At 34.3% G+C, this 26,977-nt stretch overlaps 1 protein-coding gene across 1 annotated transcript; it reads right to left on the reverse strand.

Annotated features, from left to right (window-relative positions):
- Positions 1–23,224: 23,224 nt before the first annotated feature.
- On the reverse strand, positions 23,225–25,422 carry LOC139871983 (probable protein phosphatase 2C 24). Its single transcript, XM_071859755.1, has 4 exons — positions 24,767–25,422; positions 24,365–24,679; positions 24,063–24,168; positions 23,225–23,765 (listed from the first exon to the last, which is right to left on the reverse strand). Exons 1-4 carry the CDS (start codon positions 25,205–25,207, stop codon positions 23,440–23,442), a joined length of 1,188 nt encoding a protein of 395 aa, XP_071715856.1. The 5' UTR covers positions 25,208–25,422; the 3' UTR covers positions 23,225–23,439.
- Positions 25,423–26,977: the final 1,555 nt, after the last annotated feature.

Below are 26,977 nucleotides of genomic sequence, written 5' to 3' on the forward strand. Positions count from 1 at the left end.
CCTCTTCCTCACATTGATGACCTCTTTGATCAACTACAAGGGTCTTGTGTATATTCGAAAATCGATCTTCGATCGGGTTATCATCAATTAAGGGTTAAGGGGGAAGATGTCTCCAAAACCGCTTTTCGAACTCGTTATGGTAGTTATGAATTCCTTGTCATGCCATTTGGTCTCACTAACGCACCGGCGATGTTCATGGATCTTATGAACCGCGTGTGCAAACCGTATCTTGACAAATTCGTTATCGTGTTCATCGATGATATTTTGGTTTATTCTAAAAGCGAAGAAGAACACGAGGAACACCTCTGACTTGTGCTTGAACTTTTAAGACAAGAACGACTCTATGTCAAGTTCTCCAAGTGTGAATTTTGGTTGAAGGAAGTTCAATTTATTGGTCATGTTGTAAGTGACCAAGGTATTAAAGTCGATCCATCAAAAATTGAAGCCATTAGTAAATGGGAGACTCCTACTACTCCTACTCACATTCGTCAATTCTTGGGTCTCGCCGGATACTATCGTAGATTCATCAAAGATTTCTCTTTGGTCGCTCGTCCTCTAACCGCGTTAACTCATAAGGGAAGAAAATTCGCTTGGGCAACTGAACAAGAATCCACATTTCAAATCTTGAAAACGAAGCTAACCACCGCTCCGATCTTGTCACTTCCCGAAGGCAACGATGATTTTGTTGTGTATTGCGACGCCTCGACACATGGTTTTGGGTGTGTGTTGATGCAACGAACGAAAGTCATTTCTTATGCTTCTCGACAACTCAAAATTTATGAACGAAACTACACGACACATGATCTCGAACTCGGAGCCGTTGTCTTTGCACTTAAAATGTGGAGACACTATCTTTATGGAACCAAGAGTACCATCTTCACCGATCACAAAAGTCTCCAACACATCTTCGACCAAAAGCAACTAAACATGAGACAACGAAGGTGGATTGAAACCTTAAACAATTACGATTGCGAGCTTCGTTACCATCCCGGGAAGGCAAACGTAGTAGCCGATGCCTTAAGTCGAAAAGAAAGAGCGGTGCCTCTTCGTGTCCGAGCTTTAAACATCACCATCCACACCAACCTTAATAGCCAAATTCGGGTAGCCCAAGATGAGGCTCTCAAGGATGAAAACGTTTCACACGAGCTCTTGAACATTCTCGTCTCTCGATTCAAAATTAGGGAGACCGGACTCCGATATTTCGCCGGAAGGATTTGGGTGCCTAGATATGGGGACCTACGAATCCTTATTTTAGATGAAGCCCATAAGTCACGATACTCGATTCACCCCGGTGCCCATAAGATGTACTACGACCTTAAAGAACAATATTGGTGGCCGAACATCAAAAGGGACGTAGCTACTTATGTTGCCAAGTGTTTGACATGTTCCAAAGTCAAAGCCGAACACCAAAGACCGTCCGGGTTACTTCAACAACCCGAAATCCCGCAATGGAAGTGGGAAAGAATAATGATGGGCTTCATCACCAAGTTACCAAAGACAACGGGCGGTTATGATACCATTTGGGTTATTGTTGATCGTCTCACCAAATTCGCACACTTTCTCGCTATGAAAGAAACCGACAAAATGGAGAAACTTGCACAACTTTACATTAAGGAGATCGTAGCCCGACACGGTGTACCTTTATCGATTATCTCTGACCGAGATGGCTGTTTTGTTCCTAGATTTTGGCGTACCTTGCAAGAAGCGTTGGGAACGCGTTTAGACATGAGCACCGCATATCACCCTCAAACTGATGGACAAAGCGAACGCACAATTCAAACCTTGGAGGACATGTTACGAGCTTGCGTGGTTGATTTTGGAAAAGCTTGGGACAAGCACTTACCTCTCGCCGAGTTCTCTTACAACAATAGTTATCACGCGAGTATTAAAGCCGCACCTTTTGAAGCGCTATATGGCCGAAAATGTCATTCACCTCTTTGTTGGGCCGAGGTAGGCGACGTGCAAATCACCGGACCTGAACTCATTCACGAAACCACCGAGAAGATCGTACAAATCCGAGATAGGCTTCGGACGGCCCGGAGTCGTCAAAAGTGCTACACCGACAAAAGAAGCAACGACCTCAAATTTCAAGTCGGTGACCGAGTAATGTTAAAAGTTGCACCTTGGAAAGGTGTAATCCGTTTTGGGAAACGCGGAAAGCTAAATCCGCGGTATATTGGTCCTTTCGAAATCTTGAAGCGTATTGGAACCGTTGCTTATCGTTTAGATCTTTCGCCTCAATTGAACTCCGTTCATCCTACCTTCCACGTATCTAACTTGAAAAAGTGTCTTGCCGAACCCTATATCGTCATTCCTCTCGAGGAACTGATGTCAAAGCTAAGGGGTATAAAATACTATTGAAGTTTACAAGGAAATACTATTAAATACGATACAATTTTACACAAGATATTTATTTATTTAGAGAATGGATATACTTAAACCTTGCTACAACACTTATAGGCAGTGTACCTAATCGTACAGTTGTGTAGTTTTTAGTAAGTCCGGTTCGTTCCACAGGGAAATCTTTAAACAAAGCTTAACGCTATATTAGTTTACTTTTATAAAAATACAAATATATATATAAGTAATATTATTATTATAAAGGGAGGTTTTTACCGTTTAATGACCGGTTTGTCGATTTTAAAACTTTAGTCGCAGTTAAAACCAAATGTAAAATATTAAATAAATAAAAGACTTAATTTAAAGCGTAAAGTAAATAACGATAATGAAATTGCGAATAATAAAAGTGCGATTAAATAACAATAAATAAAAGTGCGATAATTAGAAGTGCAATTAAATATAAAATAAAGGAAATTAAATATGAAATAAAAGAATTATGCTTATTTAAACTTCCGTAATCATGATGTTTGACGTGTTGATTTTAGTTTTATGCCCATGGGTTAATTGTCCTTTGTCCTGGATTATTTAATATGTCCGTCTGGTTTTTGTCCATAATAGTCCATCAGTCATAAATATAAAGTGCGAGTGTCCTCGTCAAATAATTATTATACCCGAAGTTAAATATTTCAACTAATTGGGGATTCGAATTGTAACAAGGTTTTAATACTTTGTTTAATGAATACACCAGGTTATCGACTGCGTGTAAACCAAGGTTTTACTACTTTGTTAACAATTACACCAATTACCCTTGAATGTAATTTCACCCCTGTTTTAATTATTCTAGTGGCTATTAATCCATTCCCGTGTCCGGTTAAATGAACGATTATTCGTACATATAAATACCCCGCCCATCGTGTCCGATCGAGTGTATATGGTAATTTATAAGGACGTCCAATTGTAAATCTTTATATTCACATTAACAAACTATCATTTAGTTAAACAAATATAAAGCCCATTAATAGTCCATAGTCTAATTTCCACAAGTGTCGTTCTTTTGTCCAAACCCCAATTATGGTACAAAGCCCAATTACCCAATTTTAGTAATTAGCCCAACATCATGATTACTTCGTTTTAAATAAGCATAATAATAACTTAGCTACGAGACATTAATGTAAAAAGGTTGAACATAACTTACAATGATTAAAAATAGCGTAGCGTTACACGGACAGAATTTCGACTTACACCCTTACAACATTCGCTAACATACCCTTATTATTAGAATTATAATTAAAATATAAATATAAATTATAAATATAATTATAAATTTTACGTATGAATGAGGAAGAAAAAGATGATGAAAATGATCAGATTTCGGTTTGCTTTATAGGGAGTTTTTCATTTTGGGGCTCCGCGACTCGCGGTGAAATCCTCTTCAAACTCCGCGAGTCGCGGAGAATGAATTTACAGCTCACACCCTTGGAGTCTTTCTCTGCCGACGGTTTTTATTTATAAATATAATATATATATAATTAATATAATTAATTATATATTATATTATATTTATATATCTAGTTAACTTGTAATTTTTAGTCCGTTGTGTCGAGCGTTGAGAGTTGACTCTGGTCCCGGTTCCGGATTTTCGAACGTCCTTGCGTACAATTTAATATCTTGTACTTTGCGTTTTGAATCTTTTACTCTTGTAATTTCGAGACGTTTCTTATCAATAATTGGAACCTTTTTGATTGTCTTTTGTACTTTTGAGCTTTTTGGTCGTTTGCGTCTTCAATTCGTCAAATCTGTCTTTTGTCTTCACCTTTTATTATTTAAACGAATATCACTTGTAAATAGAACAATTGCAACTAAAAGCTTGTCTTTCTTGAGAAATAATGCTATGAAATATATGTTCGTTTTTAGCATTATCAAATATTCCCACATTTGAGCGTTGCTTGTCCTCAAGCAATATCGTCTTGAAATACTAGAATCACTTCTTTATTCTTCACACTTTGTACATCAGTGATTTCTATACGGCGGTATAAACAATGGTATTAACGATATGGTTTACAGTCCCACATGACTATAAAAATTTAGATCCATTAAGGAAATTGGATCTTTATGAAAACATTTGATCTTTTGAAAATCTAGTTTTTACCCTAGATAAGTTTTCCGGAATAACCCTTTACCGGTGTTTGCAAAATATTTTTGTGGGTTTGGTGGGTTTTAGATTTGAAAATTTTAGCTCAAAACTTATGGTTTTGTGTCACCCACTTGCTAACCTTGTATTTGGAAAGCAACACGTCCAGTTCACTTGTCCCGTATATTACCTTTCGGTAAACTACCGTCCGGTTGTAAAGGAAAGCGTTGAACAAGCAACTGTTAAGGCTATGTCCCCTGACATGCTTTTAATTATGGTTTATAACGTGTCGGACGCAATTACTATCCTTGGTATGAGCAATAGTAAAGCTCACCCTTATAATTTTTCGGTATGGCACAAGGTCCTGTCTTAGACCACTATGCAACCACCGTTCTTACGGTTGACACCCGATTTAGTTCAGGTGACCTAATGAATTCCAGGTGAATTCCTAGGATTTTACGTTCAATGGTAATGAACGCATTGAAAATAGGGTTTTCAGAAAACACATCGGTTTGTAATTTTGATCAAAATATTTTCTCGTTCAAGCTCGAGTTTAGATATCATTGAATTCCATGAGTTTGTAATTCTCAATCTTTAAGGTCAATCTCAAGGATTGAGTAATATCAGTCTTAAAAGCTGATTTTTAATCTTTAAGGAGATTATCCTTTCTGGGGATCTGATTCATTAGTCTTGTCCAGCTAATTTGCATGGTGCCCCCCCATTGTACGAGATAAATCCTTCTCATGGTTAGGATAAATCTGACCACTTGACGACCCTGTTTAATGCTGAGGTCCGTGGATTTCCTGCTGATTTTAGTGATGACTTTTCTAGATTTTTCGTCAACCTACAGCTGGTCTGGACGACAACTTCATGACCTAAATCAAGAAGCGCGTGTCTTTTTCGGAAGACTTTACTTCCTTTTAATGATGGAATTGATTCATCGTGTAGATCCATCTCTTCTTTTCTTTCATCAGGTAAAACAGTTTAGTTTAGTCCAAAGCAAAAGTATTTTCAGTTATTTGTTACAGATATATGTGACATATGTTTAAGATAACTTGGTAAATTTTCCCACACTTGGCTTTTATTTTCCTTTTTATCGTCCTCTATTCCATTTTAAATGAATTTTAACATTTTAGTTTGTTTCTCAATTTATGTCCTTTCCGAGGTAACAATAATTTCGGTGTTAAAACCTAGTTTTATCGCTCATAAATATGTATAAACATGATTTTGAATTCAGTTAATTGAAAATTTTGAAAAATTTTACTAGAATTGGGTAGTCAGTATATAAGACTAGGGCTGTTCTTTTTTATCAGAGAGCACTAGATTCTAATACAACTACTGCTTTACTAGTATTTTTAATGGTAACCAAGTGTTTAAGATAAAAATTTTAAAATCCGGAAGAATTTAACCCCTTCCCACACTTAAGATCTTGCAATGCCCTCATTTGCAAGAAATCAGTAACAATTTAAATTATTGAGGGTGATTTGTGTGAAAATGATTAAATTTTTATCAAAGTTTCCAAATATATTGGCGTTTGTTTGCTGAATGATAAATGGTGCACATCATTTGTTCATTCCGTCTTGTTGTTATTTCACATATATTTTGCATCTTGTCGTCAAAATTAGTTGCTTTTGCTGAACTTAATGCCAGTCTTTGAAAATGCGTTGTTTTACCCTGTTGTGTACATAAGATAAACTGTAAACATATATACATATTTTTGAAGTTTGGTATATTACCCCACATTCAAAAATTATTAAAATCTAAGAATAAAAGTTAGATAATTATAAAAATAATTACAATATTAACAAAAGTATTAAACGTATCAATAACTACAAATTACAAAATAAAAAAAAAATAATAAGTACACTAAGGATGATATTGGTACCAATAGGGGTTCCAGGCATAACCATAGGTGCTATAGAATGCTTTGGCAGGGTCATACGTAGGATACGGTGGCTGCATCTCTATAGACCAGGGAGGGAAGATGGGTTTCGGTGTAGGAATATAGTTTCTACCTATATGTTGGCAATGAGCTATGATTTGGTTCTGATGAACTTGCCAATCTTCAAATGCTCTCTGTCTAGCATTTTCGTATTCCTGAGAAGCTATAAACCTTTGCATTTCTTGCATCTCATTCCCCCCTCCTACATTACCTTGCTGTTGATTTCTCTCCACCTGTGGATGTCTACCATGGTATCGTACTGCGGCGTTATTTCGCCTCTTCAAAACTTTCGCACCATGGTATACATTTAAACCTATAGTATCGCGGGGTTCTGGTTCTTCTACTAATAATCCCCCCCGACTTATATCCACACCGAGATATTCACCAATCAAAGTAATAAAAATACCACCTCCTATTATGCTATGCGGTCGCATCCCCCGAACCATAGCTGATAAATAATAACCCACACAATATGGTATACTTACAGCGCTTTGTGGGTCTCGAATACACATATGGTAAAACAAATCCTGTTCATTTACTTTTTCCTTGTTCTTACCCCTTTGTGTAATCGAATTAGCTAAAAACCTATGTATCACTCTTAATTCGGCTCTATCTATATCCAAATAAGAGTAATTTCCCCCTTTGAAACGGTGATGGCTTGTCATTTGACTCCACACACCGTGTGTATCAAAATTTTCATCTATCTTTCTACCGTTTAGTATCAATCCTCTACAATCGGCAGACGCTAACTCCTCAGGCGTATATATACGTAAAGCCTGAGCCATGTCCAGTAAAGACATGTGGCGCATCGAACCGCCTAACAAAAATCTAATAAAAGAACGATCGGTTAAACTAGCTACCCGATCATTCAACTCTATACTACATAACAATTCTTCACACCATACTTTATATACAGGTCTATGCATGGTGAATAAACGTGCCCAGTCATTAAAAGAAGAATTACCATACCTCTGTACAAGTAATTCCCTAATTGGCCCGGCCAATTCTTCAGCTTCTAAGGGTCCCCATTCTATGACCCTCGGTACCTCAACAACCTTAGAATGAAGAGTATGCAAACCCCTTTGATATTTTGGATAATCTATCCAAAGTCTGTCAAATCTCAGGTTCGGGTGCAACTCTTCCAAGTGCATATCGGAAAAGGTCATGACTGGATGAGGTATATCCTGCTTGTAGTAGTTATCCACCTCCTGTTGTTCCAAATTCTCAGCAGGAGCATTGCGGGCTTGGGATGAAGATTCACCCCTTTCATTCTGCAAAACACATCAAACACAATTTTTGTGCATCCAAATATGCATTAGTGTCAGCAAAAATCATCAATCAAAATAATTACAATGACATTATCAATTTATATCAAACTTAAGCTCATTTTCACATTTTTATCAAATCTACACTTTTTCAAATAAGCATATACGAAAATGTTCGCCAAGTTCATAAGCATTCAACTCAAATAACATGTCAAAATAATCATTACTAGCAATTAAACAAGTCTCAAATGGCATTATCCTTCAAAAATCAAGTTCATGAATTTTAGATTTGAAAAAGTCCACTTTAATTCTCAAAATCATGTTTAGGATCAAAGTTTGGATCATTTAACTACCTAAACATGTTACACTACTTAATTTAGCAACAATTCATGACAAAAATCGGCCATAACCTGTTTATATCAAAAAGCCCCAAATTTGCTCAAGAACACAAACCCTAGATTACTCAAAATTTGAAGTTTAAGGCTTCTAATCATGTTAAACAGCATCAATCTAGGTTATACAAGCATAATACATAAACAATTTAAGCCTAATTATACTAAAAAGCATCAAAATCAAATTGGGAAAAAAAAATGACTCAAGAACACTAATTTCGGATTAAATGGTGTTTAGGTGTAGAAATTTACCGTTTTTCTTGAGTAATTCCTAGATAGCATCCTTCTCAACATGATTTTAGTAAAAGATTTGGTGATTAACGGTTAAAAATTGTGATTTTGGGGTGTATTTCTCGGGGTTTTTCGGCAGTTTATTTCGCAGTATTTTGCTGTTGTTTGAGTTGTGTGGTGCACTGATCTGTTTTTTTACGTTTTATTTTTTTTCTGTAAATTGGTCCCTCCGCAAGTCGCGGGGATTAACCCTCCAAACTCCGCGAGTCGCGGAGTTTGATATTTTTTTTTGTTTTTTTTATATAATCTTTAACTTATAAAACAATTAAGTAATTAATTTTAAAATTTTGTTTCCCTTGTTATTTAGGACGAGGTCGTTTCGGATCGATGTCCTAGTCCGTCCCTCGACAAAATTTTAAAATTTGTCTTTTTGTAGCGATTGTTTTAAAAGCTAAGATTTTTGGGTTTTTTCAATGTTTTTGGCATACTTTAATTCAATAAGATTAAAAATAATGATAATAAAAGTTCTCGTCCCTTCCTCGGGTAAAGCAATTTCGGTTCAAAGACCTAGTCTTCAACTTACGACGAATTTTAAAAATCATATTCTTAACTTAATGAGATAAAGTAAATTTTTGTTTTTAAATTCACACAACTTAAATATAAAATTCAAAATTTATATTAAAAATTCACACCAAACTTAAAATTTGAAATGCATAAAATTAAAAATTCATATTATAAATTCACACCAAACTTATATTAATTTTTCAAATATTTACAATTTTAAATATATTGTTTTTACAAAGTTTTCAATATTAATTTAAGATTTAAATATTAATTTTAAAAACATGGTAAAAATAAAATTAAAAATCTTTTTGTCTTTTTATCCCACTTTAATCAATCAAATATTATCAAAAATATGCGCCCCTCTTTTCGGTAAAGTAATTTCGGTTCCAAGACCTAATTTAACTCATGACGAATTTTTGAAATATTTTGGGTTGATTGATTAAAGATATTTATACCTTAAGAATAAACGTTAAATTTCGCAGTGATGTAATAAATTTTTGAATGATGTCAATAATTTCGGTCGCCAAACCTAATTTTATTTAATACCAATTTAATACTTTTTAGCGAACAAATTAGCGTTTATTATCAAAAGGTTAAAAATAAAAATAAAAATAAAAACTGTACAGACATACCTGTGAAATAGATTTCTTAGTTATATGATCTATCCCATTCATAAGATAGTCGGTTTAATTGGTTTTCCATGGCTACATAGGCGTAACCTCGAGCATTCAGTGTCTTTTCTTCTAAACATATGAACGGTCCGTCTCTGCATAAAGTAATAAATTCGGTATTTGAATAGGTTTGATTATTTGAACATTTACCTCCATGTGACCATTTTCCGCATTTGTGACATCTTTCTAGGTGTCGTGCTCTTCTTTTTGCTGCGGATTTTGATTTTCCTTTACCAAATTGTAACTTATTATCTTCGCATCTGGATTCTTTTCTAACTCCGTCCATTCTTTCTCTGATTACTGATACTATTTCACTCGGTAGTATGTCATTATTTCTTTTAGTGATCAAAGCGTGTAGCATTAGACCATGGTTTAGTTCACAGGCAGTCTTCATTTTGTAAAAACCTAAAAAAAATAAAAATTCAGAATGGGGGGAGAAGACTAGTTCTTTAGGGTCTGCTAGGGAAAGACCATTCGGGTTCCATTTTCGAGAACTACACGAAAACAGACAATCTAACTCTAACAGAAATACATATTATCCTTTAAAGACTTGATTCTCCCCACACTTAGTTAGCTGTGGTGTCGAAATTGTGATTAACTTCGTTGTCGACTTCCATCGGACCATGTATGTAATGTTTAACTCTGTGACCATTAACTTTAAATTCAATCCCATTTGAATTTATCAATTCTATCGTTCCGTATGGGAAAACTCTTTTGACTATGAATGGTCCAGACCATCTTGATTTCAATTTTCCAGGAAATAGCTTGAATCGTGAATTGAAAAGAAGAACTCTGTCTCCTTCTTTAAATTCTTTTGAACTTCTGATTCTTTTATCATGCCATTTCTTCGTTCTTTCTTTATAGATTAACAAATTTTCGTATGCTTCATGTCTTAATTCTTCTAATTCGTTTAGTTGACTTAATCGTAGACGTCCGGCTTCATGTAAATCAAGATTACATGTCTTCAAAGCCCAAAATGCTTTGTGTTCAATTTCTACTGGAAGATGACATGCTTTTCCATAAACAAGTCTAAAAGGTGTGGTTCCAATTGGAGTTTTGTAGGCTGTTCTAAAAGCCCAGAGTGCATCCTCCAATTTAATGGACCATTCCTTCGGATTTGATCCTACGGTTTTCTCTAGAATACGTTTTAAAGCTCGGTTGGTATTTTCAACTTGTCCACTTGTTTGTGGATGATATGCGGTGGAGATTTTATGAGTTACTCCATATCTTTTAAGAACTTTCTCAAGTTGATTATTACAGAAATGAGTACCCCGATCACTTATTAAAGCTTTCGGTGTTCCAAACCTTGCAAAAAGATGTTTTAAAAAGTTGACTACAACTCGTGCATCATTAGTTGGGAGAGCTTGTGCTTCCGCCCATTTAGATACATAATCAATGGCTACGAGTATATATAGATTATTATGAGATTTTGGAAATGGACCCATAAAGTCAATACCCCAAATTTCAAATACTTCACATACTTGGATGACATTTTGTGGCATTTCATCACGTTGACTTATTTTTTCGGCCCTTTGACATGCATCACAGGATTTACAAAGAAGGTGTGCGTCTTTGTAAATTGTAGGCCAATAGAATCCAGCTTCATAAACTTTTCTTGCTGTTAGTTGAGGCCCATAATGCCCTCCTGTTGGTCCTGTGTGACAATGGTTTAAAATTTTACTAGCTTCATCTCCAAATACACATCGGCGTATTATTCCATCGGGACAACTTTTAAACAGGTGTGGATCTTCCCAGAAATAGTGTTTTATATCACTGAAGAATTTCTTTCGTCTTTGGTACGATAATCCTTTTTCAAGGAATCCACAAACTAAGTAGTTTGCATAGTCTGCAAACCATGGGATTTCTTTATAATCTATCTTCAATAGATATTCATCGGGAAAGTTGTCTTGTATGGCCGATTCATTCAGAACTTCTAATTCGGGATTTTCAAGACGAGAAAGATGATCAGCGGCGAGATTTTCTGCTCCTCTTTTATCTCGGATTTCAATATCAAACTCTTGTAAGAGTAAGATCCAACGGATTAATCTTGGTTTAACATCTTGTTTTGAAAATAGGTATCTAAGAGCAGAATGGTCGGTATAGACCACCGTTTTTGCTAGAACGAGATATGATCGAAATTTGTCAAAAGCAAAGACAATAGCAAGGAGTTCTTTTTCAGTAGTTGTATAGTTCGTTTGTGCTCCTTGTAACGTCTTACTAGCATAATATATAGGTTGAAATCGTTTTTCAATCCTTTGTCCTAAAACGGCTCCCATTGCAAAATCACTTGCATCGCACATTAGTTCAAATGGTAGATTCCAATTTGGTGTTATCATGATTGGCGCATTAGTGAGTTTTTCTTTAAGAATATTAAAAGATTTGATACATTCATCTGAAAAGATGAATGGCGCATCCTTTTCTAGGAGTTTATTCATAGGAGTGGCAATTTTAGAAAAATCTTTTATGAAACGTCGGTAAAAACCGGCATGCCCTAGAAAACTCCTAACTCCTCTAACATTGGTGGGATGTGGAAGTTTAGCAATTACATTTACTTTAGCTCTATCCACTTCAATTCCTTCTTTTGAAATTTTATGTCCAAGAACGATGCCTTCTTTAACCATGAAATGGCATTTCTCCCAATTAAGTACTAGATTTGATTTTTCGCATCTAATTAGCATTCGTTCCAGATTAACTAGACATGATTTAAATGTATCACCGAAGACTGAAAAGTCATCCATGAAAACTTCCATGCATTCTTCTATCATGTCGTGAAAAATCGCCATCATGCACCTTTGAAAGGTTGCAGGGGCGTTACAAAGTCCAAATGGCATGCGTTTGTAAGCAAAAGTACCATAAGGGCACGTGAATGTGGTTTTCTCTTGGTCCTCGGGTGCTATTGGAATTTGAAAATATCCGGAAAATCCATCTAGAAAACAATAGTAACTATTTCCGGCTAATCTTTCCAACATTTGATCTATGAAAGGTAAGGGAAAGTGATCTTTTCTGGTGGCGTCATTTAATTTTCTATAATCAATACATACACGCCATCCTGTTACAGTCCTAGTAGGAATAAGCTCATTTTTCTCATTTGTAATGACAGTCATGCCACCCTTCTTAGGTACACATTGAACTGGGCTTACCCATGGACTATCGGAAATTGGATATATCAAACCTGCATCTAGCAGTTTAATAATCTCTTTCTTAACTACATCTTGCATATTAGGATTTAGTCTTCGTTGGCGTTGCACATACGTTTTATGACCTTCTTCCATAAGGATTTTATGTGTGCAATACGAAGGACTTATTCCTTTAATATCATGAATCTTCCATGCAATGGCTGGTTTATGAGCTTTCAACACAGAAATGAGTTGTGATTTCTCATTTTCAGTAAGAGAAGACGATATTATTACAGGTAATTCAGATTCACCATGTAAATAAGCGTATTCCAAATGGTTTGGAAGTGGCTTTAACTCTAATTTCGGAGGTTCTTCTATCGATGATTTATATCGATATCTGTCTTCTTCTTTTAGCATTTGAATTTCTTCTGTTTTTGGTTCATATCCATTAGCTATAAGTGTAGCTAACATTTCAGCTTCATCAATTGGTTCATTACCTTCTCCTAAAGAACATTCTCCTGTTCCTTGTAATTCTGGAAATTCTTCTAATAATTCTGCATGTGCATCTATAGTTTGAATATAATAACATGTATCATCTGCAGATTGTGGTTGTTGCATTGCTCTATCAACTGAAAAGGTAACACTCTCATCCTCTATACTTAGGGTCAGTTTCTTACCGAACACGTCTATCATTGCTTTAGCCATGTTTAAGAATGGTCTTCCTAATATGAGAGGAACTTGAGAATCTTCTTCCATGTCCAGAACAACAAAATCTACTGGAAATACTAAAGTACCAACTTTAACTAGCATGTTCTCCATTATCCCTCTAGGATATTTTATTGATCTATCGGCTAGTTGTATGCTTATTCTGGTTGGTTTTAATTCTCCAAGGTCTAGTTTAGTGTATAGTGAATACGGCATTAGATTTATACTAGCACCTAAGTCTGCCAATGCTTCTATTGAACTAAGACTACCCAGAAAACATGGAATTGTGAAACTTCCTGGATCAGATAGTTTTTCTGGTATCTTATTCAACAGCACTGCTGAACAATTAGTATTCATAGTAACAGCCGAGAGTTCTTCCATTTTCTTTCTATTTGAGATTAGATCTTTCAAGAATTTAGCATATCTAGGCATTCCTGAAATCACATCAATGAAAGGAAGATTTACATTTATCTGTTTAAACATATCCAAGAATTTGGATTGCTCGGCTTCAAGTTTTTCTTTCTTCATTTTACTCGGGTAAGGAAGTGGTGGTTGGTATGGTTTAACATAAGGTTTATCCTTAACTGTGTTATCTTCATTAACCTTTTTAACTACCGGTTCTTTTTCCTTATCTTGATCAGGTTGTGGTTCTTGTGGAGTAGGAATAGCTTCATCAGAAGTTACAGGTATTTCAGGTGGTTTAAGTGTTGTACCACTTCTTGTGGTAATAGCTTTAGCTGTTTCATTCCGGGGGTTAGCATTTGTATCACTAGGTAGACTTCCCGGTTTTCTTTCACCTATTAACCTTGCTAGGTTACTCACTTCTTGTTCCAGATTTTGAATAGAAGCTTGTTGATTTCTAAATGCTTGAGCATTTTGTTCATTGGTTTGTTTCTGAGATGTGAAAACCTGCGTTTGAGTTTCAACTAGCTTCGTCATCATATCTTCTAAATTCGGCTTTTTATCATCGGTTTGTTGTGGTGGTTTGTTTTGAAAATTAGGTCTTTGCTGGTTGTAAGTATTATTGGATATTTGTTGATTGCTAGGACCTTGTTGGTTGTTGTATGGAATATTTCTGTTATAATTCTGGTTTTGATTGTAAATCGGTCTTGGCGGTTGATAATTATTCTGATAATTATTCCCAGGCCTTTGGTTTATGTATGAAATATTCTCTCTTTGTTCCATTGTTAATTCAATACTGAGACAATCTTTTGTCAAATGTGGTCCTCCACACTGCTCACAACTAATTCGTATTGAGTGAATATCTTTAGTCATCTTTTCCATTCGTCTCTCCACAGCATCTATCTTTGCGGAAATGGAATCTAAGTCATGGCTAGAATCGGCTCTAGCTGCTTTAGATGATCTAATGATATCTTTTTCTTGGTGCCACTCATGTGAGTGGGAAGCAGTGTTATCAATAATTTTGTAAGCATCAGTTTCGGTTTTCTTCATAATAGAACCACCAGCTGCTATATCTATGTCTTTCCTTGTAGTGATGTCGCATCCTTGGTAGAATATTTGTACTATTTGACAGGTGTCTAAACCATGTTGCGGACATCCTCTTAACAATTTTCCATATCTAGTCCAAGCCTCATATAGAGTTTCATTTGGTTTCTGTGTGAACGTAACAATTTCTGCTTGAAGTCTTACGGCTTTAGATGCAGGAAAGAATTGTTTAAGAAATTTTTCAACTAAAACGTCCCATGTATCAATCGCCCCTTCAGGTAACGATTCTAACCAATCTTTGGCTTCTCCCTTTAAAGTCCAGGGAAATAACATGAGATATATCTGTTCATCCTCCACTTCTCGGATTTTAAATAGTGTGCAGATCCTATTAAAGGTACGTAGATGTTCATTTGGATCTTCCTTCGGCGCACCACTAAATTGGCATTGATTAGTCACCATGTGTAGAATTTGTCCTTTGATTTCATAATCTGGCGCATTAATGTCTGGATGAGTAATTGCGTGACCTTGGCCAGTGCGATTAGCTCTCATTCGGTCTTCCATACTTAAAGGTTCCAGATTCTCCATAATTGAATTTGTTGAATCGGAATCACTAGATGATTCTGATTTAATGGTTCGTTCCTCAACAATCTCTGTTTGAATAATTGGTGGCTCCGGAGGAAAGTTTAGTGGTTCAGGATCTACGAACCGTTCCTGAATATTTTCCGGATTCTCAATTGTGAGGTTGGTTTCAAAAAATGGATTATCGGAAATTTGAACTGAAGTATTTGGTCTACTGGATGACGATTCTAAAGAAAAATCAACGGCGGTAATATTTGCTAAATGTCTTGATCTAGTTACAGGTGGTGAACGTACAAAAGGTGGTGAACGTCTTGCTCGGTGCATTCACTGAATATCCTATTAGTTTTAAAAAGGAAAGAAAAATTATAATAAGTTATCCAACCAATAGACTTTTCTGATTTTGCCCACGTTTCGAATAGCCAAAAGATGCAGCAGAGGGGCAGGATTCGTTTGGTCTCAATATAATTGAGGACTGTTTGGCTCCAATAACCCGGTCCACGTACAAATCCAACTATTACTACGAACCAGAAAATTTTGATGTCTATTAATTTAACCACTTAAAATAAATTTTCGTAATTTTAAGAAATTTAGATAAGAAGTAGAATAAAAATCTATGTCCTAAAACTAGAATAGCGAGAAATAAGAAAGAAAAAGAGTTCGTCGAAAAAGGTCGAAAAAGAAAAATGGTTGAAAAAATAAAAGGTGACGAAAAAATAAAAGAAACTTATAAAAACTTAAAAATACTTGACTAACCTAATCTTATTACTACAACTAACTTAAAATTATAATCGCAAATTTAAATTACTAATTGGAATGATAATTGATACATAGTAAAAGGTGTCTAAAAATATTAAAGCTTACAAGAAAAACTAAATCCCAAATGGAAATAACTTAAAAAGAAACTAAAACTTAAAAAGGCGTCACAAAATTCTAAAGCACCTAAATCTTAGTCTAAAGAAAAAGCACTTAAGGAATTCTACGGCAAAGCCTAAAAATCTATGAGTAAAAATAACTATGGCAAAAACTAAGTTTAAAACTAAATATGAGCTAAAAATACAAAAGTTACGCTAAAACAATTAAAAAGGGACAAAATATAAAAATATACAAAAAGTTGTAAAAATTACAATTTTTATAAAAATATTATTTTTATATTATTTATTTTATTAAACTATTAATTTTACATTTTAATAAAACTTAATAAACTAAAATATAAATTAAATAAAACTTAAATTAAAATAAAACTTAATTATAATATTAATAATAATTAGGGTTAATAATAATAATAATAATTAATAATCCGTAATAAATGCTGAATTAGGGTTCTGTCTCGTGTCAGAGTCACTCCGCGAGTTGCGGTATTTAAAACTTCAAACCCCGCGAGTCGCGGGGTTCCAAAATTCAGCTGACAGGTTATATCTTCAACGCGTTTTTCTTTATTTATTTATTTATTTTATTTTCTGTTTTTAATTTTTTCTGTTTATAAAAAAAAATAATATGTGTATAAATAAAACTTATATTTAAAACTTAAATAAAAATAGAATCACTTTATAATTTTATAAATAAAAATCTTAAAACTTGATTTAAATAAAACTTATGTTTTTATAAAAACAAAGAAACTTTATAAAACTTAAATATTTATCAAACTCCTAAAAATATTTATATTTTTGTTTTTCTTTTTATATTTTCGAATATTTAAAAAGTTTTTTTTTTTTTTATATTAGCGTTGCGCTTCCGGCGTTTTAAGAGTGTCCCCGGCTGCGGCGCCAAAAATACTTGATGTCAAAGCTAAGGGGTATAAAATACTATTGAAGTTTACAAGGAAATACTATTAAATACGATACAATTTTACACAAGATATTTATTTATTTAGAGAATGGATATACTTAAACCTTGCTACAACACTTATAGGCAGTGTACCTAATCGTACAGTAGTGTAGTTTTTAGTAAGTCCGGTTCGTTCCACAGGGAAATCTTTAAACAAAGCTTAACGCTATATTAGTTTACTTTTATAAAAATACAAATATATATATAAGTAATATTATTATTATAAAGGGGGTTTTTACCGTTTAATGACCGGTTTGTCGATTTTAAAACTTTAGTCGCAGTTAAAACCAAATGTAAAATATTAAATAAATAAAAGACTTAATTTAAAGCGTAAAGTAAATAACGATAATGAAATTGCGAATAATAAAAGTGCGATTAAATAACAATAAATAAAAGTGCGATAATTAGAAGTGCAATTAAATATAAAATAAAGGAAATTAAATATGAAATAAAAGAATTATGCTTATTTAAACTTCCGTAATCATGATGTTTGACGTGTTGATTTTAGTTTTATGCCCATGGGTTAATTGTCCTTTGTCCTGGATTATTTAATATGTCCGTCTGGTTTTTGTCCATAACAGTCCATCAGTCATAAATATAAAGTGCGAGTGTCCTCGTCAAATTATTATTATACCCGAAGTTAAATATTCCAACTAATTGGGGATTCGAATTGTAACAAGGTTTTAATACTTTGTTTAATGAATACACCAGGTTATCGACTGCGTGTAAACCAAGGTTTTACTACTTTGTTAACAATTACACCAATTACCCTTGAATGTAATTTCACCCCTGTTTTAATTATTCTAGTGGCTATTAATCCATTCCCGTGTCCGGTTAAATGAACGATTATTCGTACATATAAATACCCCGCCCATCGTGTCCGATCGAGTGTATATGGTAATTTATAAGGACGTCCAATTGTAAATCTTTATATTCACATTAACAAACTATCATTTAGTTAAACAAATATAAAGCCCATTAATAGCCCATAGTCTAATTTCCACAAGTGTCGTTCTTTTGTCCAAACCCCAATTATGGTACAAAGCCAATTACCCAATTTTAGTAATTAGCCCAACATCATGATTACTTCGTTTTAAATAAGCATAATAATAACTTAGCTATGAGACATTAATGTAAAAAGGTTGAACATAACTTACAATGATTAAAAATAGCGTAGCGTTACACGGACAGAATTTCGACTTACACCCTTACAACATTCGCTAACATACCCTTATTATTAGAATTATAATTAAAATTAAAATATAAATTATAAATATAATTATAAATTTTACGTATGAATGAGGAAGAAAAAGATGATGAAAATGATCAGATTTCGGTTTGCTTTATAGGGAGTTTTTCATTTTGGGGCTCCGCGACTCGCGGTGAAATCCTCTTCAAACTCCGCGAGTCGCGGAGAATGAATTTACAGCTCACACCCTTGGAGTCTTTCTCTGCCGACGGTTTTTATTTATAAATATAATATATATATAATTAATATAATTAATTATATATTATATTATATTTATATACCTAGTTAACTTGTAATTTTTAGTCCGTTGCGTCGAGCGTTGAGAGTTGACTCTGGTCCCGGTTCCGGATTTTCGAACGTCCTTGCGTACAATTTAATATCTGGTACTTTGCGTTTTGAATCTTGTACTCTTGTAATTTCGAGACGTTTCTTATCAATAATTGGAACCTTTTTTATTGTCTTTTGTACTTTTGAGCTTTTTGGTCGTTTGCGTCTTCAATTCGTCGAATCTGTCTTTTGTCTTCACCTTTTATTATTTAAACGAATATCACTTGTAAATAGAACAATTGCAACTAAAAGCTTGTCTTTCTTGAGAAATAATGCTATGAAATATATGTTCGTTTTTAGCATTATCAGGAACTTACTATTGATGACAAACTTCATTTTGTGGAGGAACCGGTTGAAATTGTGGACACCTCCGTCAAGACATTGAAACAAAGCCGAATTCCGATTGTTAAAGTCCGTTGGAACGCCAAAAGAGGACCCGAGTTTACTTGGGAAAGGCAAGATCAAATGCAAAGGAAATACCCTCATCTATTCCCGATTCCGGAAACGAAAGATTTCGAGGAAGAAACAACGACTACTACGCCTACTTAAATTTCGGGACGAAATTTCTTTTAAAGAGTAGGTAATGTAACATCCCGCCTTTTTCCGTTTACTTTTCCGTTTAATTATTTAAAGTCCGTTATATGATTATAACATCCCTCGTTAATACGCGTTTTAAAATATCTCGTTTAGGTAATTCACGCATCCGCAACCGAACTCGAGGGACTAGTTTCGCCAAGGGAGCAAAGATGTGACTAGCTTTTGACTAGTCAACACCCTCCTCCCTTCTTTTTCATTTTCATTTCTCTTTTCTTTCACTACTTCCATATTTTCTTTCAATTATCCATTTCCAAGATTCATCATCTAAATCACATCTAGCAAGTTTCAATCAAAACAAATTACATATTTGGAATCCTTGCAACTTCCTCTTCGATTCCATACCGATTTCATTACATTTGGGGTAACTTTCTAAAATCACTAGATTTTGTGTTCTTGATGTTTTTAACTTATAAAGTTGTTAATTAGTGTCTACGGCTCAAGTCTAACATGAATATATGATTTATATGTTCGATCTTGTTATTTTTGATAACTAGCATGAACTTGAAAGTTTGGTGTGTTTGATTGATGATTTGGTTGCTTAAATGTTGTTAAATGTTATAAATGCATGCATTAAATGTGTTCCTAACATCACTAGCTTCAATTTGATGTGTAGGTTGCTTTAGAAAACTCCATAAACTTGATTAGTGATTTTGGTGAATTTGGGTTAGGGTTTTGATGAACTTTAAATGCATTTTTGATGTATTGAATGCCATGAATTGTTGTTGGTAAGTGGTTAGTTAGATTGTATGTTTGATTACCTATGAAACGGCGTGTCATATGTATGCATTTAATTCCCGAATCATAAATGTGCATTTATGAATTTGAAGCATTTATGGTGTGCATTGATTGATCATTTAACTTGGAAAGTTGATTGTTGCAAATGATGTTTTTGGTTGGTGAAATGTATTTAGTTGTGTTCTTTGTCAAATTACCTTTCTAACGATATAAAATACGAGTTCTAAGTGTTTGCGGTTTGTGATTTATGCTTGAAAGAGTTTTGATTTGAGACTTGGACATTTGAGACTGACCAGGTACCAGCACACGTTAAATGCCGCGGCGCGGCAGTCTTGGGTCGCGGCGCGACCTAAGACGTGTCCAGGTTCTGACCTACATGGTCAAAATTCGAAAAATGTTTTCTATGCTACGCACCTCCGATTCACATGTAACTTGTTCTAACATGCTTATATATGAATAAAAACCTCAAAAAAATAGTTCGGGACCCGACCCGAACGTATTGACTTTTTCATTGACTTTGACCGACCAAAGTTTGACTTTTTGTCAAACTTAACCAAATGATTATGCAATCTTTCTAACTTGTTTCTATACTTATATCTTGCATGAAACTTGGACAATTTGATTCACATGCTACATAATCGAGTCGTAACGAGCCATAGGACTAATTGAACATCTTTGACCTATCGCGTTTACCGTTATTGATACGACCTATTTGTTTAGGTCTTGACTAGCATTGTCCTTTGCACACGTTACTTTGTGAAGTACTTTTCATACGTGCACTCAAGGTGAGATCATAGTCCCATCTTTCAAACAACTTTTATACTTTAAACTATGGGATGAGAAACATATACGTATCATGCTTTTACACTTTGAACACAAGTACGAAAACGAACATTCCACGTACGGGTTTGAACAAAAATCCTCAATTCAATTATCATTAGTTACACTTGCAGGGTGTAAACGAGAACTTATATTATGTGATCACATGGGCTTGACGAGCCTCATTCGGACGGTTCGCTACCGTTAGCGGATGAAATATATTTTCGGGTCTAGTGTATGTTCTAACACTACGCAAAGGGTGCAAAACAGTTAAGTTTGATAATTGAGTGCCCGCGAAACAAATAACAACTTTGGAATGCAAATGATTTTGATAATCATATTATATTAAATCTTGTGGTTCAAATGCAACATTTACTAAAACACCTATGATTTCACCAACGTTTTTCGTTGACAGTTTTCTATATGTTTTCTCAGGTCCTTGAACGCTACATGATACATGCTTCCGCACTCTTTTTGATACTTGCTTGGATGTCGAGTATACATGCATAGTTGGAGCGTCTTTTGACAACTTTTAAATTGTGTCGCATAGGTTTCATTCGTACGTTAAACTTTGTAATGTAACTAGTCTTTGAACTACTTTTGTAAACTTGAAACATCCTTTTACTTATGAAATGAATGCGACATATTTTGGTCAAACGTCATGTTAAAGACTTATGACCACGTAACGGGACCTAAGTAGTCGGCGCCGTCAAACATGATTTGGTCGGGTCGCTACACAAGCTAAATCGGTTATTCGGTTAACTTGATGCGTGTAACCAAGACTCTGTTTGACTTATGCAATTGGAACGCAAGTTAACTTATAACTTCTCAAACATGTGTGCCAGATCCAGAAGTACGTTGTGAATTTTAGAAAACATATAACAAATTTGATTTAATGTAATCGTGTAGTATATGAGCATTGACTTATGGTTCATGCATAGTATCCTTTTCCTGTTTCTACGCATTTCTTTCAATGTTATGATGTTCCATTTCATATGTTCTTAACGATTCAAGTTTGGCTTGAGTGGTATGAGAATGAGATTCAACATGAGGTACTGTCTACCCAGGTTCAATTGTCACTTCAAACAGAATTTTCAACCTTTGATGGTACTGTCAAAATCAATGAATTTGGGAAGGTCTCTAGGGGGTTTCTCTCAACCTTCGATGGTACCGTCAACATCGTCGCGAATTGGGTTTCCTCCTAACGCGTGTGTGGGTGACCAATGAGAACATTCGATGTCGATATCGTCGTTAAAAAAAATTCATATGTTCTTACTCGTCTCTTTCTTGACTATTTATGCCTATTTTCTAAGACAACCTAGTGGTTTGAGTCCTCAAATCCTTCTATAATGTCTTAACTTTAAACTTTAAACCTCACTACTAATTTATCTTAGTAATATATTTTAAGTTGGTTAGAGAAAAATTTGAAAAATAATCACGAAATAATCATATTTGACATATCTGAATAAAAATAGTACAAACTAATTCGCAGTTATATCACACGGGAAAACCTTATATGTTTATCTACCCTTCATAGTGGAAAACCTTATATGTTTATCTACCCTTTATAGTTAGACTGAACCTTATCCGTTTATCTACCCGTCTCTTTTACGGTATGCTTCATTTCATGGTTATAAATATACCTGACAAACAGGTCAGGTTGGGTAACGGGTTAAACGGTTTTGTGTTGAAATGAGTAATGTGTCAAACACGTAAAAACTTTAAAAGGGTTCAAACGGGTCTGATTGGATCGGTTTGTGTAACTAGTCGAAATAGATAATGGGTCAAATGAATCTAAACAGGTCATATACTTTTACATTTAACTTTTTTACATTTATTATATTATTTTAGTTATTATTATTTATTGTATATATATAAGAAAATATTGATATACATATTATTAATGTTGTCATAAATAATTAACAGATAAAATAAAACTTATTATGTACGACTCATTTTATTCATTCACAAGATCCATTAAAAGACCCATTAGATTTCTCTCTATTTATTGAATTTTAGAATTCAATATCCATTTAATCCGTTCTTTTATAATTATATAAGATCCAATAAAAAAACTAAAAGAATTTTTTTTTTTAAGTTTTAATTTACACTTATAAACCTAATTTTTTTCAAAATCCATTTGATCCTAGAGCTTGAACCCAAATTTGACAATATGGATCTCAATCGCCTAAATTCCCTAAAGAATGAAGATTATTTTTATACTTATTTTGCATTTTTCTTGTGGGATTCTGATCTTTCAAGTCGAACGTTCATCAGTGTGAAATGTTTTACAAGAAATTTTTCACCACATGGCCAAAATAAATGTTTAAACAGGAACTCGAGACTTGAGAAAACACAACCAATTAAATTGATTAATTACAATGGTCTAAACTTAATAATATCGTGGGATATGGAGAAGTAAAACTATCTTTCCCCCAATGTTTTTCTTTTTCGTTTTTGGCCCCAAAACGTTACAAAGCGAAGTCACATAATCGATTAGCACTTTTTATTTCTTCCTAAGATCAATAACCACCACGCTTACGTTATCAGCGCTCCGACGAGCCAAAGCCAACTTTGTTAGTAACATTGACGCATCGGAACATGCTTTGTCCCAATTCTCTGACCCCGATTCCTCATTGTCTGCCGAATTTTTCATTCGCGCAGCTGGTCCTTTACCTTTTAAACACATCCTCGCCACTCCACACGCCGTTTCATTTGACACTACATCCCAAAGTCCATCGCTCGCAATTATCAAACACTCGTCGTCTGCTGTACGTTCCGTTATTGTTACCTCTGGTTCGCAACTTACGTAAGGTTTTAAGTAATTGTCACCTACAAAAAAAAAAACACGAAATCACTAATTCCCTCAGGATCATATCCAAAACAAATTAACAGGGTTACAACCAATTTTTCAACTTCTTTTTGTGATTTGTAAAACTTATTACTTAAATTTTTTTCGAACATTTGTTCTATTTTTTTACTTTCAAGTCATAATCAATTAAACAGGCCGCGAAAAACAATGCTCAAATACGCCGTAACGTGCAGACAAACGTTGCAGATTATCAACGTTTTACTCGTATAAAACAATCGTAAAAACAAAAAATGAGTAAAAGAGGATGTAAAACTTACCAATGGCTCTTGACATGGCAAGAACACCTAATACTCGAGCGCCTTCCCAGTAAATAACTCGGCCGCCAGCAGCTTGGATCCGGTTCAGCTCATCTGGACGATCCGGCTACATATTCGTGCGTACATAAACTTATTAAACCAGCAGTTAATACGATACATGCATAACAGTATTGTACCTAACAGTTAATTACTCCGTATCAATTTAAACCAGCAGTTATTATATTATACAATAAATTTTATATATTCTATTATTTTACATGTTAAACGACAATCCTAGAGGCTACGTGTACTAATCTACAAACCTTGTGATCACTTGAAAGGGGCACCGGTTTGCCGTTACGACACAGCACCGCTCTCGAATCACCGCAATTGGCAACCACAATCTTATCAGGCGTCATGATCGCAACAACCGCCGTGGATCCAACCGCATCGGAGTCCGGAGCTTGAAGCTCGCACCGGCAGTTACCGGCAACCGTACCGTCACTCCAATCAACGACTTCTTTATCCATCCGACTAAAGCTTTGCTCCATCGTTTTCCTCCATTCTAACGATTCCACTTTTTTCTTCACTTCTTCCTTCACCAACAAGTGTAACCGATCCTTACACCTGGTCGCAACCTAAATTAATAAATCATATTTACATTAAATCGAAATTACTAATTATTAATTAATTATATGCGTTTAATTAGCCCTAAAATTACGTACGTGTGAACAACCATGGCCGTCATAAACACCAAAATAATGGAAACTAGACGTTTGATTGTCGTCTTTAGTTAAAAACGAAGGATGAATCGCAACCGCGTCTTCCATATCACGTCGACGACCACAAACCGATGCGACGCCGTATTTAGGTAGCGTATCGGAGTCGATAAAAACAGCGGATCCAATAGGTCTAAAAATTGTAGCTACAAGTTGTTTTGATTTAACATCAACACTATCATCTTCTAATTTCTCGCGAGAAAATGAAGTTGACGAGATCGATAACCTCGCCTGCTTAACTCCGTTGTCTGTTTCAAGCGTCGGTACGCCGGAAACAAACTTAACTCGCCGGAGTTCCATTCTTTTTCTTCTCGCTGCTTGCGAATTCGAATCGCAATTTGGCGCGGACTCGTTGTCACTCACAACTCCACAGCAAATTTCCGCCATTATCGTCCACCACAGCCACCGCCAACCGGAAAAACGCTTTAATTTTACCAATTTTCATAAAATATTGAATTGATTCATCACTAACAAATTACGTACATGATTAATATTAATATTAGTAATAAATAAATTGGAAATTTGAAAGGGAAAAGAATGAGAGATGTTAAAGGGTGACAGTAGTAGAGGAAACAAGAGGGACCTGAAGGGAAGCTTTTTGGTGATGCCACGGGGGTGACTGACCGTACTGCCCGAAGATATTTTGGGCAGAGGGCAACTGATCGAGTGACGTGTGGGAGTATATTATGAGAGTGGTTCCCCGCCTAAAAACCTATCTCCATGATCTCGGCCGTTGATCTGTGATATCATCAAACGCGTGTACTGTAAACTTTACGGTGGGGACGACGTGGACCAATCAAAATAACACACGAGTAGTGGATAGTAATTTCCTGGTCTGACACGCATGTGGTCAGTTGTTTGAATTTATATTTTATTTATGTTTTTCTTGATATTTAAAAGTTGGGCAGTGGGGTCAGCCTCAAGAGGGGTACGTGGCGAAGATCATCAAAGTACGAGATTGTGTAGGGAATTTAATATTATATTCTTTTTTGCTAATCACCACACCATTCTTTATTCTCTTTTTATAAATTTCTTTCTATTATTTAATATTTAATTTAATATATTTAAAAAATGAGGTGATTCTCACACACCACTTTTAATCTATGTACAATTTTATTTCATAAACTTACATTTATGCCCTTAGATTAATCTAGAGGTTGAACTTATATTGTTATAGTAAGTATAAAGTATAATTAAGGGTATAATAGAGAAGTATGTGTACATGGATCAAAAAGTGGTATGTGATGATCACTTCACATTTTAAATATATATTAAAATGATTAAACTTGTATTTTTTTAAGACTTAATTATGCCGGTTATCCTTAAAATTTATCATTATCTAGTGAAATGACATGTGGAACCACGAGTTTATTTACACGAAACAGTTTAATGATATGTTTGAATATTAAGTGAGCATAAATGCTAAAGTCATTTAGTTCAGTGACTCGTGGAACCACATATCCCGACTAAGAAACTTGTCGTTTTTAAAAACATATTGACATACTTAACTTGGTCAGAATAAATGACAACAATTATTCTCCCACCATTTTTTTTCAATTTTCATCACAGTTATTATTTTTCTTGTCATATACAATATTTTATTGCGACATATATTTCGCATACATATGTAACGTAATTAATCCCGTAAAGAGAACTCATATTTGAATAATAATAATAATAATAATAATAATAATAATAATAATAATAATAATAATAATAATAATAATAATAATAATAATAATAATAATAATAATAATAATAAAGTTGCTCTAAAATTGAAATTGAGTATTTATATTCTTAATAATAAATTATTAGTAATAATAAATGTCTCTTTAATTTCCTTATAAAAACTAAAATACAATAATTATATGAAGGTTGTACAATATGCTTCAAAGTTTATACATGTGTTCATGTGGTGTTTTGTAAAATATTGTACAAATTGTTTTAAATGTGAGTGTTTTATCATAATGTTGTATATAATGTTTCAAATATTGTACATATGGTCATGAGGTGTTTTATCATAAGGTTGTACATAATGCTTAAAATATTATACATATGATCATGATGGTATTTTATCATAAGGTTGTACATAATGCTTTATATATTATACAATTAACATGTTAATATTTTTATTAAAAATAAATAATTATTTTAATG

The sequence above is a fragment of the Rutidosis leptorrhynchoides genome, chromosome 10 (assembly GCF_046630445.1).
Source record: "Rutidosis leptorrhynchoides isolate AG116_Rl617_1_P2 chromosome 10, CSIRO_AGI_Rlap_v1, whole genome shotgun sequence".
Classification (NCBI taxonomy): Eukaryota; Viridiplantae; Streptophyta; class Magnoliopsida; order Asterales; family Asteraceae; genus Rutidosis; species Rutidosis leptorrhynchoides.

Excerpts from the sequence above, each read along its gene's own strand:
- LOC139871983 (XM_071859755.1), bottom strand. The coding sequence starts at position 25,207 with ATGGCGGAAATTTGCTGTGGAGTTGTGAGTGACAACGAGTCCGCGCCA. Across the intron at positions 24,169-24,364 it reads CCCTTTCAAGTGATCACAAG|CCGGATCGTCCAGATGAGCT; the intron begins GTTTGTAGATTA and ends ACGAATATGTAG. Across the intron at positions 23,766-24,062 it reads TGCCATGTCAAGAGCCATTG|GTGACAATTACTTAAAACCT; the intron begins GTAAGTTTTACA and ends TTTTTTTTGTAG.